The 20,400-nt window shown below is 34.5% G+C and overlaps 1 protein-coding gene across 1 annotated transcript in view; it reads left to right on the top strand.

The window, feature by feature from the left end:
- galnt16 (UDP-N-acetyl-alpha-D-galactosamine:polypeptide N-acetylgalactosaminyltransferase 16) overlaps positions 1–20,400 on the top strand; it is a 58,071-nt gene that overhangs the window by 3,750 nt on the left and 33,921 nt on the right. The window contains exons 2-4 of the mRNA XM_051949077.1: positions 5,452–5,636; positions 10,291–10,389; positions 10,471–10,538. Of these exons, the coding sequence (XP_051805037.1) occupies positions 5,452–5,636; positions 10,291–10,389; positions 10,471–10,538 (352 nt within the window). The remainder of the gene's footprint in view (positions 1–5,451; positions 5,637–10,290; positions 10,390–10,470; positions 10,539–20,400) is intronic.

The raw sequence follows: 20,400 nt of genomic DNA, 5'->3' as shown, positions 1-20,400 counted from the left end.
GCAGTTTTTAGGTGGAAAAGCTCGAAAATACAGATTCAGACTTCCAGGGTTTCGTACGGAACAAATCAAGAACAAGTCCTGGCTTTTCTGTTTGTGTTTTATGTTGTGCAGAGTTGTTGGTGAGCTGGTGTGCAGAGCTGCAGCAAATGGAACATAAACTTACATCTAAGCTGTTTTAAGACAAGAATGGATCATTTTAATGGGAAAAACGTCTGGATTTGTGACTTTGAGATGAGTTTTTAGGTTTTTAGGGGTTTAATCAATAACCAGAGAGGATCCTTTAGGCCGGACTTCAATCTTTTCTTTGCCTTGAATCTATTTTTTTGTGCAAATGTTGGCTCCAAATATCACTTATTGTTCTTATTTATTACTAGTAATCAGTACCAACCATGAAAAAATCCATTTACACCAATGTTCTGCCTTAAAACTGCAGTTTTTAGGTGGAAAAGTTCAACAATACAGATTCAAAAACACAGACTTGCAGGGATTCGTATGGAACAAATCAAGAACAACTCAAACCTAAAGAACAAATCCCGTTAACGCTTTGGGCGGGACTTCCTGTAACAGTTCCAGTTTCCAGTTCAACCACATGTTACTCCAAATTTTGTTGTGTGTTGAGTGTTTGAGCAGAGTTGTAGGTGAGCTGGTGTGCAGAGCTGCAGCGAAGGGAAAGTAAAGTTACATCTAAGCTATTTCAGGGCAGGAATGGATCATTTAAATGGAAATAACTTCGATATTTGTGATTTTGAGATGAGTTCAGACTCATCTCTAGTTCAGCCTTTCATCCGTTTTTGGCCTTTAATCATTTTTTTTGTGCAAACGTTGGCTCCGAATGTCATTATCGATCTTGTTTAATAATTACAATCAGTACCAACCCTGAAAAAATCCATTTACACCAATTTTCTGCTTTGAAAACACTGACTCAGAAACACAGATTCAGGCTGTCGGGGTTTCATACGTAAAAAAAAGTTTTGGATTTGTAACTTTGAGATTTTTTTTTTTTAATTTTTAGGGGTTTAATGAATAGCCAGAGAGGAATTTTTGAGTCAGACTTTGATCTCTTATTTGCCTTGAAACTATAAATCTTTATCTTTATTTGTTATTCTGTCTGTTAGTTCAGTTTGCATAACAGAAAAAAGAGGTTTTCTGTCAGGAGGTGTGGGCTAAATACTAACCTAGCTCTTTGTTGGCTTAAATATCCAGCATTTTTCCAATTATTGGGTTTGTTATGATCTAAAACCAATTCCTAATCGGTTAACTTAATAAAAAATGTGCTACTTTGGCTCTGATGCAGCTAGTTGTCTTGTCAATTTGAATTAAAACCAAACTATTTTGAGCTGTTGCAACAATATAAAACACAAATACTAATTATCCTCGTTTCTATTCCATTTTGGAGATCTAAATTAGATTTAAATTTTGTGCTGCAAACATTGGCTCCAAATATCAGTTATCCGTCTTGTTTAATTCTAATAACTAGTGCCAACCCTTAAAAAATCCATTTACGCCCATTTTCAGTGCAAAAAAACTCTTGAAAACATTCAGTATCTTTGAAAACTGAATGATTTAAATGTAAAGTTTTGCAGGTTTAAGTGAAATTCAGCTCCATTATCATGAGTTTGTAGCGATTAAACCTCCCAGTGTGAAGAATAACAGTCTTTTTATATGTATATTTGTGCCATATTGAGTTATATTTGTGGTTTTCTTAAACAACAAAAGGTTAAAATAGGAAAACTTAACAATATAAACAGACGTATAGAGCATATAAATCTGTAATCTGCTCTTGTTAATTAGAAAAAATGTGTTTTTGGAGGAAATAAAGAGGTTTTCTGGTGAGTTTCTGGCCTGGATGACATTTAAACGCATCATAAATAAGAGTAAAGTGATGATCTGATGTTAGCTGAAGCAGCAGCAGCAGACGAGTTCGTCTTCCATCCAGACGAAGTTCATCTTTAATTCAGCGGTTCCAGCCCTGAAGTGCCGTCTGTTATTTTTGTCTCATTATCCTCAGAGTACCTTTTTCTTTTTGCAGCTTTTTATTATTTCTGCACGATGATACTTGAGGATTAGCGATCTTAGAAAGAGGTCAGAGCTCCTTTGTTTCCGTGTTTCACAGAGGAACTCATTTTCTGTTTTTTTTCTTCTTCTTCTATCACTGGAGATAAATCTGCTTAAATCGACGGAGGTGATAAATTTAGAGCTGCAGAGGTGATTTAGAGGCTCATAATGGAAACGCTGCTGTTGTTTACCTTCAAAATCAGATTAATTTTGGCTTCGCAGACGTCTGAGTTGTTCTTGTTTGTGAGTTTGAGACGCTGTAAGTTTTCACTGATTATTTGATGCCAAACATCAGCGTTCATTTATAGAAAATGCCCTTTTTTAAAGCTAAAGCTACACTGTTAAACTGCACATCATGCTCTGTTTTTCACCATTAGACAATAGCAAAGGCCCATTTTTTATTCTTAAAGATTTACTATTAAAATAACAGAACATGTCAGGGTTTCCACTGCAGATATTTCATTAAAAACAGACGTTTTCTGCAAATGTTTTATTCAACATTGGCAGTTTTTATGCCGTAGATTTACCCCTAAATAAGTGAAATTAGTCACTACAGAGGCTACAAATGCCCCCTTTAGAAAACTGTTAAATAAATTATAGATATACTATTAAATAGTGTTGAATTTTTTCTCAATAGATACACCAATAGAAATTGTTTTTCTTTCGTTTGTTTTTATTATAGAATAATCTTTAATTTCTTTTTTTTTTACTGTTGGTTGACCACCAAATTATAGAAAATTTCTTATTTATTTTTAGCTGTTTGTTTGTTCATGTGGACGCACTTTAATATTTTTTTAAACATAAAATTTACAGTTTTTAAGTCTGAAGTAATGAGCTGCCACTTTAGCTATTATTTTATGTGTTTATTTGTTTATTATTTATAGTATTTGTCTCTATTCATTCATTCACTTGTAATTAATATAAAATGTGACAGTTTTTTAAGTCTCTGAGGTAATGAGCTGCCTCTTCACCTCTTATTTTCTGGTTTTATTTCTTTATAAATGTCTGATCTCCCGTTACTTTCCCCTCCGTCTCGTCCTTCTGTCGTCGCGTTTCTTCTCTGCATCCTGTTTCTGCGTGAAGCTGCAGACCTTCAGGGTCGAGTCGATCCTCTGGGGACAAAGAAAACGAGGTCGTTCTCACCTGAACCTCGTCAGCAGCTTCTTCTAAACCTCAGCGACCTTTAAAACAGAACCTCTGCCTGTTTCCTGCCTTAGTAGAGCCTCTGCTTTATGTATTCATCGGCTGCTTTGGCCTCTGCTGAAGCTCCTTGTGGGTAAAATCCATTAATTACCGAGGATTTATAGACTCTGTGCTCTGATGTGATGTGACACGCTGACCCCAATAAGAAAATAGCATTTACATTTTAATCATTGTGGCTGAGGCGCCTCTTCAAACTGAATTAAAAGTGGGAAGGCATTAATAAGCGGCCACCGTTTGCTGAGAGGCTGTTTTTCATTTCATCTCCCTGGACAGATGTTCCAAAGTCACCCTTAAACGGAATACGATTAAATCACACCGTTAGAGGAAGCAGGAGATTAAAGCAGCACATTAGAGGAGGTCCAGCGTTCACATAAATGTAGTTTATTAATGATTCTTCTCTCCACATGTTGAAATGTTCAGTTACTGAACTTCAAACTGATCCCAGTAACAGACCGTGAGAGAAATTAGCAAATATTTTGTGGAACATAGATGCAGTTTATTGTTCGTCTATCAGTGAGTTTATTAATTTAATTAGAAAACTGAAATGCTGATCAGTGATTGGTAATGTTTGATGCTAAACATTACTGCTCATTTATAGAAAGTGTCCTGTTTTTAAAGCTATAGCAGCACTGTTAACCCCATAAAACCCACCGTTACAGAAACACGTCATCAGTTTTATTTTTTGTATCATTTTCTATTATTTTTATTTATATGTATATTTTTTCTTCTATGTTTGGGTTTATATATTGTTGTTATTGTTTAGATTTTTTAGTTTTATTTTATTTTTTGTTAATTTTCTTTCATATTTGCATTTTTTATTATTATTTATGTCTTATTTTTGCTATTTTTTCTATATTTTTTGGTTAATATGTATCATTTTTTGTTTATTTTTTCTCTTTTTTTCTGTATTTGGGTCTTACAGGGTTAAACTACACAGAATGTCCTTTTTTTCACCATTAAAACACTGAAAATGTTCTGTTTTCCACCACAGATACACAATTTAAAAAAAATTATTATTATGTATTTACCATTAAATACGTAAGAAAATGATGATTTTTATTTTTTCAATAGATAAAACCAATCATAAAAACAGAAAATTAATGCTTTTTGTTTTGTTTTACAATAATCTGTTATTCTTGGTATGTGATTAATTTACAGAAAATGTCCTGTTTTGTTTCACTTCACTGTTAAAACATTTTAAAAAAGCATCTTGTTTTTCACTGAAGGTAGCTACACCGTTAAAATACACACAAAATACTAAATAATTGATTTTACTATAGAGTCTGTTGTTGTTGGTACATAATTTATAGAAAATGTCCTGTTTATTTTTAAATAGCTGCACCGATCAATTATTTAAAATATGAAATAATAATAAAAATATTGGAAATTTTTTCAATGAATTCAGCAATGAATTTTTTCAGTGAATTTTTTTCACTGAAGATGCACAACTGAAAAAATGAAACATTTTGTTTTTAATGTTCTGTTTTATAAATGCAGACACAGCTTTAATTTGGAAAGAATATAAAGAATATATGTTCATTTTAATTTATTTTAATCTAACAAAATACAGAAAATGTCCTTTTTTTTACTATAGCTGCACCAATATTTTTTTTAAAATGTGAAATAATATTAAAAATATTGAAAATGTAGTGTTTCACTAAAGATGCACAATGATATGTTTTTTATTTTAATTTATTTTAAACCAATAAAATACAGAAAATGTCCTGTTTTTTAAACAATAGCTGCACCAATAAATGTTTTAAAAATCTGAAATAATATTAAAAATATTGAAAATGTAGTTTTTCACTAAAGATGCACAATGATATTTTTATTTTAATTTATTTTAAACTAATAAAATACAGAAAATGTCCTGTGAACACACTGATAATTAAGGGAAACAGTCTGGTAATGAGCTGTCGGCACCTTTTCTGTTATTTTCTGTTTATTATGTTGTTTTATTTGCAGTTTTAATTCCTTTTAAACAACACATCCTCTTTCTAAAGGATGTTGTCTGCGGCGTTTAATCGTCTCACTGAGGTTCTAGATTTGGTTTCTTGATAAAAATGTGGGAATGTTGACACTAAAAACAGCTCGTTCTGCTGTGTTTTGACTTTTATGTGTACGAACGATGGACAGAAACGTCAGTAAATCGCCTTTATTCGCATTAATTTGCTCTTTTGTTCCGTCCTGCAGGTGACCCAGCCTCCTCGCTCCGAGCAGAACCAGAACCAGCAGCTCGGCAGCTTCGATGAGAAGTCGTATCTGTCGGCCAAGCAGCTGAAGCCGGGCGATGATCCGTACAGAGAACACGCCTTCAACCTGCAGGAGAGCGACCGGCTGGGCGGAGAACGAGCCATCAGAGACACCCGACACTACAGGTGAGCCTCACCTGTCCGTCTGTCTCCACCGACGGATCAGACGCTAATCTGACGAGCTGCAGGAGGATTTAGAGCCGTGATGGAGAGTGTGACAGACTGAGAGGTGTTTCAGAGATATAAATAGGATGATTTAAAGTCATTAGAAACCTGTTGGATTTAACCTGTGATCCACGTAAACACAGAAGCTTTCACACCAACAAGAAATGTGAAAAATATCTAAAAGAAAAAAAAATCTAATGCTGTAACTTTGCAAAAAATTGTAACAAGTAATATTGAAAATGATGGAAAATATCTGTAAAATAATTATATTTTTAGTGAATTTAAATAAAATAAAACTGCAATTCTACAGTCAGATTGGAAGAGAACGGATTATTGTTTGTAAAAGTCTAGATTATTTATGTGTAAACATGAAAATTATGATGTTTTTCTCTGTGATAAAATGAATTATCTGTAATTAAACAAAACAGGTAAAATCTGTAAAGAAATATTCATAATTTTTCTGAAAAGAATGTAATCTTGCATCTATTTATAATAATAAATAGCAGCTAAAAATGAGGTAAAAATGAGGTCTGTTGATGTAAATAGAACGATTTAAAGTCAGGAGAAACCTGTTGGATTTAACCTGTGATCCACGTAAACACAGAAGCTTTCACACCAGCAAGAAATGTGAAAAAAAAAAGTTCAAATCTGCCAGAAAAATCTCTAAAAAATAATCCAGTGCTGTAACATTCAAAAACTGTAACTAGAACCACTGAAAATATTACCAAATATGTGTAAAATAATTACATTTAGTGAATAAAAATAAAATAAAACTGCAGTTCTACAGTCAGATGATGAAAGAACAGATTATTTTTAGATTATTTACGTGGACACAACTACTGTCTAGTTTAATTTGCTTTTTATTAAACAGTGAACATGAAAATTATGGGTTTTTTTTCCTGTGATACAGTGACATATCTGTAATTAAACAAAATAGGGGAAATTTGTTTAAATAAATTTAAAAAATCACCGTTTTCTAAATAGCGGTGAAGATCAGAAACAGAAAAAAAAGAATGAATTAGAGACAAAATCAGGTGAAAAATTTAGATTTTTAAAAATAGTTTGCAATGTTTGGCCTGATTTTTCTATGTATATTTTAAAATTATATTTTTTTTGTGATTTTATGAGAGAGCATCTGCAATTTAACAAACTGGAGAAACTATTTATCATTTTTCAATTCTTAATATGCGTATTTTACCTGTTAAATAAAATGAAAAATATCTGAAAAAATATGGGAATTTTTCTGATTTAATTACAGTAAAATAAATAGTGTAATTTTACATTTAAACATTGTTGAATAATAAGCTACTATTTCATATTTTTGACTTAAAAAACCCCTAAAACTATTATAATTGTCATTATTATTATCGTCATGATAATAAATAAAAAATAAAAAATAAAAATGCTAATGCCCCATCAGTGAATATCATTTATTTTCATTTTGTCAAATCTTTTTACTATTAGTTTTTGCACTTTAATAAAACTGGAGAAATCTGTAATAATAATAATAATAATAAAAACAACAATGATAATTATTGTTTGAAAAAATTACTTTTAAAAACGTACAATAATTCTGTGTAGCGTCTTTATGCTTTTTAGCTCATTTTTTTGTAAAAAAATTCCACAATCAGATGTAAGTTTCTCTGAATAGGTTGCATTTGTGTTGAATGTGAGCCTTCAAACTGTCTTTTTTTAAAAAACCTTTCTGGAGTCTTTGTGCTAAATGAACTGAAAACCTGAAAATGTTCTTAAAAACCTGAATCTCTGCTGCTCACTGGGGTCCTGTTAGCTCTAGTTTAAAGCTCAGAGTCTTCCACTGGTCCCTGTTTGTAGATCCGTTTGGTTTGATGAGTCTTCTCGGACTGGAATTAGAAATAGCTGTGCCGTTTTTGTGGATTTTAGAAGGTTTTTGGGCTTTCTTATTTTTTTTTCATTGCTGTAAAAATGCATCAGTCAGAGCTCCTTTAAACCTGCAGCCGACTAAACGTTTATTTTTTTATTCAACCTGTATTTCTGCAGAGGAGGTCGTCATAAAACAACAGGAAGAGACACCAGAGAGTCATAAACACAATAAGCCGAATTGCTGAAAGCAGCTAGAAGCATTTAAAAGACGATTAAGCAGCAGCTTTTACCAGAGAGACCGGCTTCATTCAGGATGCCACTTTAAATATGCTGCACCGAAAAAGCAATAAAAAGTCTTTTCTGATGAAATGTTTGCATAGAATAATGTCCAAAGCTCCAATTTTCTTCATTTTATTAAGTTTTTCATTATTTATTCATTATGCGTCTCATAAAAATGAATAAAAACATGACTGGTGTCGGTGCTACAAATCAGGATGTATTTACAAATTACACAAATAAAGCCTTCGTGCTTTAGTAATATCAGTGTCAGCCTGTTCATAATGACGCCTCATGGGACGCATTTATGTTTTCATTTTAGGCTTTTTATGTATTTGTCAGGAACGGAGGAAACAAGACTCATTTTTATCAGATTTAGCTACAAACTCATTTCCATCTGAGCAAAATAATAAATATAAAACACAAATGATTGTCTAAGATACTGAATACAAACACGAAACATACATTTTAGAGCCGCAACAGTTAATAGATTCACTGTGAACAGTTAAAATAATCTACATTTTGATTTTTTTTGCAATAAATTCTGTGATTCCAGATTCTTAAATGTGAATATTTTCTGTCTTTTTACACAAACTCTCTCAATCAATCCCCATATTGCCTCAAAAAACAAATAAACACAGGATAAATATAAGGATACAGGAATAAAGAAGAATAAACATTATTATTTTTAGCATCTTGGAGTAAAATATAAATATCTACACTTTTTTTTTTAAAGATTATCATCGAGGCATTTTTATTTCATGAACATATGAACCAAAATTACACAATTTATCAGCAAAAAACTCTAAATACAGAAGAAACTATCTGATTTTCATCTGTCATTAATGTAAAACCTGTTTTTTTTTTTCAGAAAAATTAACCAAATCAAAGCTGTGAATCTTGATCTTTCATGAAGAATCGCCTAATTTTACACATCTCATTTTTTTTTAAAATTACCAAAAATAAACCGTTTATTTTATCTTGATCCTGAAAGAAACAGAAAATTCTGCATTCCTTGTTGCAGCTTTTAAGCCAGTAAGGACTCAGCTGTGACCAACAGTTAATTAACTAAAATTCAAAGGTCCTTTTGGTTGAACTGCAGGCAGTGTTTACCTACAAGTATAGAAATTCAAACCAGTTCTGTTGTTGAGAGGTTTTTTTTCTAGTGTTCATAAAGGTGCACGTGTTGATTACAGTTTTTTTTTTTTTTTTTTTGCAAAAATAATCACAAAAAGAACCAAATTCAGTTGGGTTTTTCTTTTTTTTTTTAATGATTTGTTGACTTCTAACTACATCGAGCTGCACAAAAGACATTCCTGAGTTCTGTTTACCTCTAGTCATTTCCATTTACACAAAACAGACAGGAGACAATTAGGGAGACAAATTAAAAGTATAACAGTAAAATAATTATATTATGTTGGTTTACCATTTAAAAAACTTGTTGGTAATACCTGTAAGGACTTGAGTAAATGTTTTTTTTTATTTTCTTTTGTAAAATAAGCAAGCAAACAAATTCAACTGTAATTTTTTGCTATTTTAAAATGATTTGTGCCATTATAACTTTGTTAACTTCCACAAAAGGCATTTCTATATTCTCTCACCTCCTAGCTATGGTTGTTCTGGTTCCACAGAGGTGCAGAACTTTATATTCTGGTGAAAAATGAGCCCACAGTGAGTAAAAATGTGAAACCAGAAGCTTCTCTTTCCTCCTGCAGCGGTCGACCTTGAGTCTTCCGTTGATTCTTTACGCGTCGCTTGTTCTGTTTCTGTAAACAAGCCGAAGACGATCCAGCTCCTCGTCTCCTGGCCTGAAGCTCCCGGCAACAGGTGTCGCATTAGAGGGAGGGTTTGGGAATCTGTGCAGCTGTTGCCGGGCAACTGGATCCCTCCAGGTCACTACGGCAACAGCGGCTCCGCGGGATGCCGAGGCGCTAACGTAAACGTGTTCAACCCTCCTGTTGTCTTCATTTATGGGCACCAAGAAATGTCTGAAAAAAATCCAAAAATTCAGCAAAAAAAATCCTCAAATTTCTGAAAATTTGCAAAACCTTCAGGAAGAAAATTCCTTAAAAGTTTCCCTGAAAAGTTTTATTTAAAAATAAAAATCCCCCAGATTTGGCTGGAAAATGTTTTCAAAAAATGAGTGAAAATCTTCCAAAAAATCATAAAAACATCTAAAGTGATTCCATATATATCAGTAAAGCTTTGAGTATTTTCTTTAAGAACATTCCCAAAAAAAATCAACCAAAATCCAGCGAAATTTGCTGGATTTTGGTTGATTTTTCTGTGAATGTTCTTAAAGAAACATTTTTAAAATTTCTTTTTTTCCACCAAAAATGTTGGAAATGTGGACATCAGAAGTTTTACTGTGAAAATATAAATTTTTCCACATTTTCAAACTTTAAAACGGGTTAATTTTGACCCGCAGGACGACACGAGGGTTAAACCTGAACGCTTTTAACGGCCTCGTGTGGTTAAATCTGTGTTTCCTCTGCAGGTGTGCGGCTCTGAACTATGACGCCGACCTTCCCTCCACCAGCATCATCATCACCTTCCACAACGAGGCTCGCTCCACGCTGCTGCGCACCATCAAGAGGTAAGAGGAGCCCACACCTTCACCCCGCCACACACCAGATGTTCACTGATCTGATCTCACTCCTGTCCTCCTCCTCCTCAGTGTCCTGATGCGAAGTCCTCCGTCTCTGATCCAGGAAATCATCCTGATAGACGACTTCAGCTCGGACCGTGAGTTCCTCTTGTGGTTGTTTTGGTTCAGAAAAACTGTAGAATATTATGTTTGCTGCTTGTTTCTGCTGCTGCTGTGGCAAAAAATGTCACAAGGCATGTTATCAGGGGAAAAAAGATAACACTTATTTAAAAAATAAAAAATCACCAAAATGACATCATTTATCACAGAAGGAAACTAAAAAACAAACAGAATTTTTTTTAGAATTGTCTATATTCCTACAATTATTGAACTAATCATGTCTGATGTGGGGCTTCATCTTGAAAAATAACAAAATTGAAGCTTAAAATTGTTGGATGTCATTAAAAACTCTTTATTATAGCTAAAAAAAGCCCCAACTAAATAGATTCTGTACAAAAAATTCAAAATGAAAAAAATGCTAAAAATCTGCATTCCTCTCAGCAATTCTAGATGCTTTTTTCTTTATATTGTGATTTTACTGTTTAATAAATTTCACTGAGCAAAATAAAGGAATTTAGAATTACTCTCTGGTGGATTTGACAGATATGTTATGTGTACAAAAATCACCAAAACTACACCGTTCATCACAGCCAGAAACCATAAAAACTGAGAAGAATTTAATATTCTGACAGTTCTTGAAGCCTTTATCTGTGATGTACGTGTCCATCTGGAAAATTAAGCGTAAGGCTGTGATATTTCATCAAAATCACTTTATTTGTCTCGAAAAATCTGCCAAAAAATATATCGTTTGATCCAGCCAAATTTTGTTTTAAAAAAAAAGAAAATAAATAAAATAAAATTTGGCATACTTCAACGAAACTGTGGAGCTATTTCCAACACAGCTGACAATAATTATCACCTGGCAAAAATTAAGCGACTTCTCAGCTAAACTGGACTGAACTGCAGGCGGTGTTTACACAGAACAGATTGGAGATAAGTACGGAAACACATTTAAAATGTAAATATAAAAAGATTTGGTGATTGTAGAGGCACAGTTTCCACTCAGTGTTGGTGACACCTGCGGACATTTGGAAAAAATATTTTTAAAAATAGTTATTGCTTTATTTTTTCTTTTTTTTTTTGTGATAAAAAATGTATGAAATTCAACTTTAATGAGTTGTTTTTGTTATATATGGCATTATAACTTGTTTATGCTGCTCAGAAGAGATTTTTTAATTTTCTCTACTTGTAGCTCTGGTTGTTCTGTTTCCATAGAGGTACAGAACTTTGTATTGCAGTAGAAAGTTAGTCCAGAATGAGTAAAAATGTGGCAGGAGCAAAGAAACGCCCAGTTAATATGAATGCTTTGGTTGTGTGAGCTGTCAATGAACACAGCGAGGTTTTATTGTTTGGATTGTTTCTGAGAAGTTCAGAGACCTTTATATGCTACATTTAAACAGCTGATTGACACTTTTCTTTACATATAATCATTGAATCTAGCTTCACTGGAGTGTTTTTAGTCTCCACATCTTTTCTGTTTTGTTTCGTCGTCGGCATCGTTTTCAGCCACAGCGGCTCAGTGGAAAAGAAAACTCTGTTCTCCATCTGCTCAGCACCAAATGTCAGACAGAAACACCCAGAGATTTTACTGAATGGCTGGAAGTGAGAGAAGCTGCAGGTGTTCAGAGATACGACCCAAAATAAGCGAGTCTGAACGGACAAACTGGTGACAAATTAAAGGAAAACCAACAGAAAGAGCCTTAGCGAGGCGACTTAGCTTCCATGTGCTTCACATTAAAGTCGAAATTAAAACAGAAACACAAAAACACAACCTGATAGTGACTCATTACTGTAGTTATAATGTAATGACAGCACAGTGAATCAAACTGTAATGACATTAATTTCAAAGCTGTCGTGATTACAGAACAATGAAAATCGTGTGATTATTTTAAAATGCAAAGTGAAGTAGTATGAAATGAAGCGATGGAATATAAGTGCACATTTAGACAATAAATGGTGCTTCTTTTTCTGTTGTCGGTATTAATCAAACTGTTCTTTCAGTAAAAACTTTGTGAAAATGAGTCCTTTGTGTTACAAGTTAAAGATTTTTTTTTTTTAATCTTCTCACTATATTACATTTTTACTGTTTATAGTGGTGGAAAACAGTCTTACAGATTATCCCTGTTCTGTTAAATTACAGATAATAACTACTACACTCAGAGAGAAAAAGATTATTTTACATATTAGCCCAAAACAAAGCAGGTCAAAACTGTAGTTAATGTATGTTTGTTTTTATACAGCATTTGACTGAAAAAATACTCTTTTATTCTGTATTTGAATCAGCAAAAATATAATTATTTTGCAGCTATTTGCCTTAATTTAACAGAAAATGTATGTATCCAAACCCTATTAACGATTAAAAACCTGTTTGTTTAATTATCGATAATATTTAAATATTCAGTGAAGTTGCAGAAAATGATCTTAATTTGTACATAAATCATGCAAACTACGAAAAACCAAATAATATCCTATTATTAAAGAGATTGTTTCTGGTTTCTTTAGTTATTTCAGAATCAGTCTGAGTTATCTCGACCTAAATCCTTCATTTAAATACAAACTGTTCTTTTTTCTTCTTTAATTTTTTCGATTTTGTATACATTTGTATTTCTCTTTTTTTTAACCTTTTTCGCAATTTTTTTACAAATTTTATTTTTCCCTTATATATAAACATGACTTGACAAAACCCACAAATAATTCCAGTGTGCCTGTACTGTAATGAACCCATACAAATGGCGATAAATCTCTGTTCTGTTCTATTCTAAATCCTGCGTTCGTTAAAGGATGGTATATTTGGTAAATTGCAGGAGAAACTTAGCTGTTTTTAAAGCTGCAGCGGCTGTTCTTTGACTTTCCTCAGAGGAGATCACCGAGTATTTTTAATAAAAACTCAGCATCAAGCCACAGAAACAAGCAGCAGGAAACTAAACATTCATCCAACGGGAGGATGATAAGCTCACAGTCAGAGCGGGTCCAAGCTAAAAGCCTCAAACTGGAACTAAAGTGTGTTTTTTTAGCGTTTCACATGATGATCAACACCAGGGCGAGGAATCTACAGCAGGGAGGAGGCTGGAGTGAGGGAGAGTCCAGATAGGTGGAGGAGGAATAACGTGAAGCATTAGAGGATTAAGAGCTTCTGTTCAGGAGTCTGTCCAGCTCTGACACCTCCGTCTGAATGTAGGTTACAGCAGACATGTGGAGGTAATTACACGAGAAGCCCGACAAAGAGGGAGGAATCACTGAAGGCTCATCGTCTGCTTCCACGGTCCTGCTCACTGAAAACACAAAGCGCTCGTTAGTCGGAAATTAAAACTGACTCAACCGCTAGTTTTATACACGTCAGGCTCAATTAAACCGCCAACTTTCCTTCCTCAGCTTCTCACGGCCTGTTTTCGTTGCCGTGGCGATGTACGCTGTAAGAAATAAACGCTGAAGTAGAACAGGTTGTCCCTGTTTTGTTAAATTACATATAATAGTCAGTAAAATCAGAGGAAAAAAACACAGATTAATTTACATGTTAACCCAGAAAAAACAGTTCAACACTGCAATTAATGTGTTTTTTTTTTCTTACACAACATTTGGCTGTAAAAATAATTTTTTTCTGTATTTCAATCAGCAAAAACTATTATTATTTTTCAGATATTTCCCATTATTTAAAAAAATTGTATGGATATTAATGATTCAAAACATATTATTTTAAACAAATTTTAGTTTATTAGAAAATTTTATTAGAAAAAGGCCTTAATTTAAACATTATCCACTATAAAAGAAATCTGTATTTTTGCTAAAAAAAAATATTGTTATTATTTACAACTTTTGACTGTAAAATTGTACTTTTTTATTCTGTATTTAATTCAGCAAAAATATAATTATTTCAGATATTTGCCATTATTTAGAGGGTTATCATTAATCATTTAAACAACTTTGCAACAACTGTATATAATATACACTTCAAAAAATCTTTTGTGTTAAATTTTATTTACACAGTTTAATTTTTGGGTTCATCTTTTCTACAACATCTGGCAGTAAAATTACACTTTTTTCTTTTATTTAAATCAGCAAAAACATAAAAAAATTAAATGTTTTAAGGACTAGAAAATAAAATATATATTTTAAAAGTAAATTACAAAAAGGTTTGCCATGTTAACAATTAAAAAAGACAAAAACTGGAAATAATGTCCAGTTAAAAATCTGTATTTTTGCAAAAAATTAATTTTTAAATTTTTTTTTTTACATTTTGCTGTAAAATTATAGTCTTTCATTCTGTATTTAAATCTGCAAATAAATGTAATTATTTTATATTTTAAGGACTAGAAAATAAAAAAATCTTTTAAAAAAATGTTTTTCATGTTAACCATTAAAAAAATAGGCAAAAACTGCAAATAGTGTCCACTTTTTTAAAGAATCTTTTTTATTTTAAGTTTTATTTAATTTGTTTTTGTTTGTTGTTGTTTTTACATTTGGCTTTAGAATTAAATCTTTATTTTTTTATTTTATTTTTTGCTATTATGTGAAAAGTATTGTAAGAACCAGACGATTGTAAATATTTCCATTCTGTTCTTAATAAATTTGAGGTAATATCTGGTTAAATCACAGAAACGGTCTTTGCAGGTAAGCCGTAAAAAGAAAGCAAAACTGTAAATGACGTCCAATGTTTCACATATTTTTTCTGGATTTAAATCAGCTAAATATGTCGATTTTTACATTTATATTTAACACAGTTTACTATGTTTTTCCTGACACTCTTGTTGCCAGATTTTCACAGTTTTTTTTCCACAGATATTCTTTAAATTTCCCCTTTACAACACAAAAGTAAACAAATCCTCCTTGCACTCACACCTCTGATTATATTTGTGATTTTTTTTTATTTTTTATCAGACGTCTGTGTGACTCATCTTTCTGACCTCTCCCGTCTGCTGACATTATTCCCTCTGACATTTTCCCATTGTTTGGATTTGTCGGTGGCCAGAACATTCCTTTGACATTTTCATCTCACATGTTCTCAGCAGATGTTGGTGTGAAAACAGCAGCACCTGGTTCACAGCTCAGAGCCAGGATTAGATTAGTGGGAGCTCCTGCAGCGACGCACGGGGAAAGAACACAGAAGATTCAGAACATGACCTGTTTTCACATTTTATTCTTTATTATGATGATTTTTTTATAATGCTGACTGAAAATAGCACATGAGGGTTTAAATATTCCTTCTTGGCGTTCTGTTTCCTCCCAGAACGACAATCCTAATGGAAAAAAAGTTTAAATTTCCATATTTTATATATCTTATGGTCAGTTTAATTCTTGTCACTGTATAGCTTATAAAAATACATTTATTTACCATTTTCAGTGCTACATCTTCATCAGATGGGATGCTGATTGTGTTCATCTAAATATATATTCATTAACAGTTCATGATTTAACAGATTAAATATTTCTCTGGCTATATTAAATGCTATGCTTTATTTTGTTTCTTAGTTAGAACTGTGGTTTATTTACATATGAAGCCTGTAAATCTACACTGTAAAAGTATCATTTTTAAAAAAACTGTTTCTAGCTTTTTCTGTCGTTCATTTATTGCTAGCATGTAAATTGATAATTTTTTGTTTTTCTTTCTTGACTTAACTGCAAAAAAAAAAAAAAAAACATAAAAAAGGCCAAAACATTATTTAATATACGTAGACATCAAAAATAACTATTTCTGCAAATGGCCATTTGCTCCTTTACAGTATTCAACTGTAAAACACTTTTTACTGTTTTAAAATTTGCAAAAAAAAAAATACTATTATTTTACAGAGATTTGCCATTACTTGAAAAAATAATTATGGGTATGAAGGACTGAACAACAACTGAGCAACAAAAACAAACAAACAAAACCTGTTATTTGACAGATGACTCCTGCTTTGTCAAGTTACAGATAAAATAAAGTAAGAAAAACACAAAAAAGTCAATTTCCATATTGATTGGTAAAATCTGCATTTTTACAAATGGAAACCTTTTTTTTTTTTTTTTTTTTTACAATTTGTGGCCATAAAATATATATTTTAATTATTTTTTCTGCTTTCATTTTATAAAATGTTTTATTTATTTAAAAATAATCAAGTTCATATAGATTTAGTCTTGTTGTAATATTTGTCTAACCTATTTTAAAGCGACCTCATTTCCAGAGAAAGTTGCTCCAGCGACCGGTTCGGTTCGTTTAGAGATAAACCGGTAAACAGATAAATGTGAGTCACAGCTTCGGTCAGCTGATCGGTGAGGGCGGATCTGATTGGTCGAGGAGGTGGAGGAGGATGATGTCAGCAGCAGGACGGATCATCCTGTTAAGACCATCCTTAATCAAAGGAACATCGACCTCGGTCACTATTCACTATTTGTTTTGCTTTGTTTGTTTAAATGAACTCTCGTGTATAGTTAAGGTCTGGTATTTGTGTCTTTGTGGCCTAAAACACATATAGTCTGGCATGTATATTTATACTTTATTTAGTATTTGAATGTGTTGTGGATGTGCAGCATATTCAAATTATGGATTATAAAAAGCAGCTGCAACAAGCCTCCGCATATGCAAACACACACAATCTGGCTAAAAGTACACAACATCTGCTCAGTGGGTTTGACCTCTGGTTCCTGCTTCTGTTCCCTGAGTGGGTAAATCTGCACACACACACACACACACACACACACACACACACACACACACACACACACACACACACACACACACACACACACACACACACACACACACACACACACACACACACACACACACACACACCAGCTGTCCACTCTTTAGCACTTCCTGTTTCACATGGCGGTGGTAAGACGGAGCCTGAAAATGCAAACGAGCAGGTTTGTGCACTCGATAAATTTAATCAACGAGGATTACAGCCGGTCACGCTCGTTTCTGAGGAGTTCTGATCTCCTCACGGCCCTGCAGAAAGATCACACTCACTCTCCTGCTAATGCTAATCCTCTCTAGGGTGTTTGTACCTGTTTGTAATGAGGCCTGCAGCAGCAGCAACATGACCGATGGTGGTTGTGTGGAGAAAAGGGGGTCAGTGGAGGATGGGAATGGACTGGATTTATTCATGGAAAAGGGTTTTTAGTTTAAATATCCAGTGAAATGTAGCTCAGACCTGTGTGTTTGTGATTATTACAGTTTGCATGAGATGTTACCCTGATGGATGTTTGAATGTGATGTTAGTTCATTTAATCTGTGGTGTACAGTGTCAAAAAATAGATTGACTTTCCTTTGAAGTTTTTATTGTTTTTCTGGATTGAATCATGGCCAGTTTACTTTAGCTTTCTTGACAAAAATGTACAAAACCAGTCGAATCGTTGACGGAGAGCAAAATCCCGTTTGTTTGAAGTCAACTAGAAGTTCCTTTGGTCTGATGGGAACAAAATTTAGCTTTTTGGTTTCAAATATTTTGTATCATAGAAAACACACCATCACCAGTGTGAAGCACGGTGGTGGCACCATCATGATGTAAAGCACGGTGGTGGCATCATCATTATGTGAAGCACGGTGATGGCATCATAATTATGTGAAGCACGGTGGTGGCAGTATCATGATGTAAAGCACGGTGGTGGCATCATCATTATGTGAAGCACGGTGATGGCATCATCATTATGTGAAGCACGGTGGTGGTAGTATCATGATGTGAAGCACGGTGGTGGTAGTATCATGATGTGAAGCACGGTGGTGGTAGTATCATGATGTGAAGCACGGTGGTGGTAGTATCATGATGTGAAGCACGGTGGTGGCATCATCATTATGTGAAGCACGGTGGTGGCATCATCATTATGTGAAGCACGGTGGTGGCATCATCATTATGTGAAGCACGGTGGTGGTAGTATCATTATGTGAAGCACGGTGGTGGTAGTATCATGATGTGAAGCATGGTGGTGGCATCATCATTATGTGAAGCACGGTGATGGCATCATCATGTGAAGCACGGTGGTGGTAGTATCATGATGTGAAGCACGGTGGTGGTAGTATCATTATGTGAAGCACGGTGATGGCATCATCATTATGTGAAGCACGGTGGTGGTAGTATCATGATGTGAAGCACGGTGGTGGCATCATCATTATGTGAAGCACGGTGATGGCATCATCATTATGTGAAGCACGGTGGTGGTAGTATCATGATGTGAAGCACGGTGGTGGTAGTATCATTATGTGAAGCACGGTGGTGGTAGTATCATTATGTGAAGCATGGTGGTGGCATCATCATGATGTGAAGCACGGTGGTAGCATCATCATGATGTAAAGCACGGTGGTGGCATCATCATTATGTGAAGCACGGTGATGGCATCATCATTATGTGAAGCACGGTGGTGGTAGTATCATGATGTGAAGCACGGTGGTGGTAGTATCATGATGTGAAGCACGGTGGTGGTAGTATCATGATGTGAAGCACGGTGGTGGTAGTATCATGATGTGAAGCACGGTGGTGGCATCATCATTATGTGAAGCACGGTGGTGGCATCATCATTATGTGAAGCACGGTGGTGGTAGTATCATGATGTGAAGCACGGTGGTGGTAGTATCATGATGTGAAGCACGGTGGTGGTAGTATCATGATGTGAAGCACGGTGGTGGTAGTATCATGATGTGAAGCACGGTGGTGGCATCATCATTATGTGAAGCACGGTGGTGGTAGTATCATGATGTGAAGCACGGTGATGGCATCATCATTATGTGAAGCACGGTGATGGCATCATCATTATGTGAAGCACGGTGGTGGTAGTATCATTATGTGAAGCACGGTGGTGGTAGTATCATGATGTGAAGCATGGTGGTGGCATCATCATTATGTGAAGCACGGTGATGGCATCATCATGTGAAGCACGGTGGTGGTAGTATCATGATGTGAAGCACGGTGGTGGTAGTATCATTATGTGAAGCATGGTGGTGGCATCATCATTATGTGAAGCACGGTGATGGCATCATCATTATGTGAAGCACGGTGGTGGTAGTATCATGATGTGAAGCACGGTGGTGGCATCATCATTATGTGAAGCACGGTGATGGCATCATCATTATGTGAAGCACGGTGGTGGTAGTATCATGATGTGAAGCACGGTGGTGGTAGTATCATTATGTGAAGCACGGTGGTGGTAGTATCATTATGTGAAGCACGGTGGTGGCATCATCATGATGTGAAGCACGGTGGTGGCATCATCATTATGTGAAGCACGGTGGTGGCATCATCATTATGTGAAGCACGGTGGTGGTAGTATCATTATGTGAAGCATGGTGGTGGCATCATCATTATGTGAAGCACGGTGGTGGCATCATCATGATGTGAAGCACGGTGGTGGCATCATCATTATGTGAAGCACGGTGGTGGTAGTATCATTATGTGAAGCATGGTGGTGGCATCATCATGATGTGAAGCACGGTGGTGGCATCATCATGATGTGAAGCACGGTGGTGGCATCATCATTATGTGAAGCACGGTGGTGGCAACATCATGATGTAGTAGATGTTTCTCAGCTCTGAAAGGCTTGTAAAGGTAAAAAGAATGCAGCAAATTATAGGGAAATCCTGGAGGGGAATTAAATGCAGTCTGCAAGAGGACTACAACTTGGGAGAAGATTTGTTTTCCACCAAGACAATGAGCTATAACTACACAGAAACGGCTTAAAGACAAGAAGGTGAATGTTATGGAGATGCTGAATCATTGTACCAGAGAATCATTCACATTTCCTATAAAACATGCCAAAGCTTGAGCAGTTTCGCAGAGAATAATGGGGTAAAATTGCAGCCTCCAGTTGTGCGAGGCTGATTGAGACCTGTCCACACAGGACCAAAGCTGAACCTGCAGTGAAAGCTACATCTACTAAGCACTGACTAGAACACGTGAATACATGTGCAATCCTTTGTTTAGTGTAGCTTTAATT

This window comes from Acanthochromis polyacanthus, chromosome 1, assembly GCF_021347895.1.
Source record: "Acanthochromis polyacanthus isolate Apoly-LR-REF ecotype Palm Island chromosome 1, KAUST_Apoly_ChrSc, whole genome shotgun sequence".
In the NCBI taxonomy this organism is placed as follows: Eukaryota; Metazoa; Chordata; class Actinopteri; family Pomacentridae; genus Acanthochromis; species Acanthochromis polyacanthus.
Note: the sequence above shows the minus strand (reverse complement) of the source record. Positions and strands in the feature narration are given on the sequence as shown.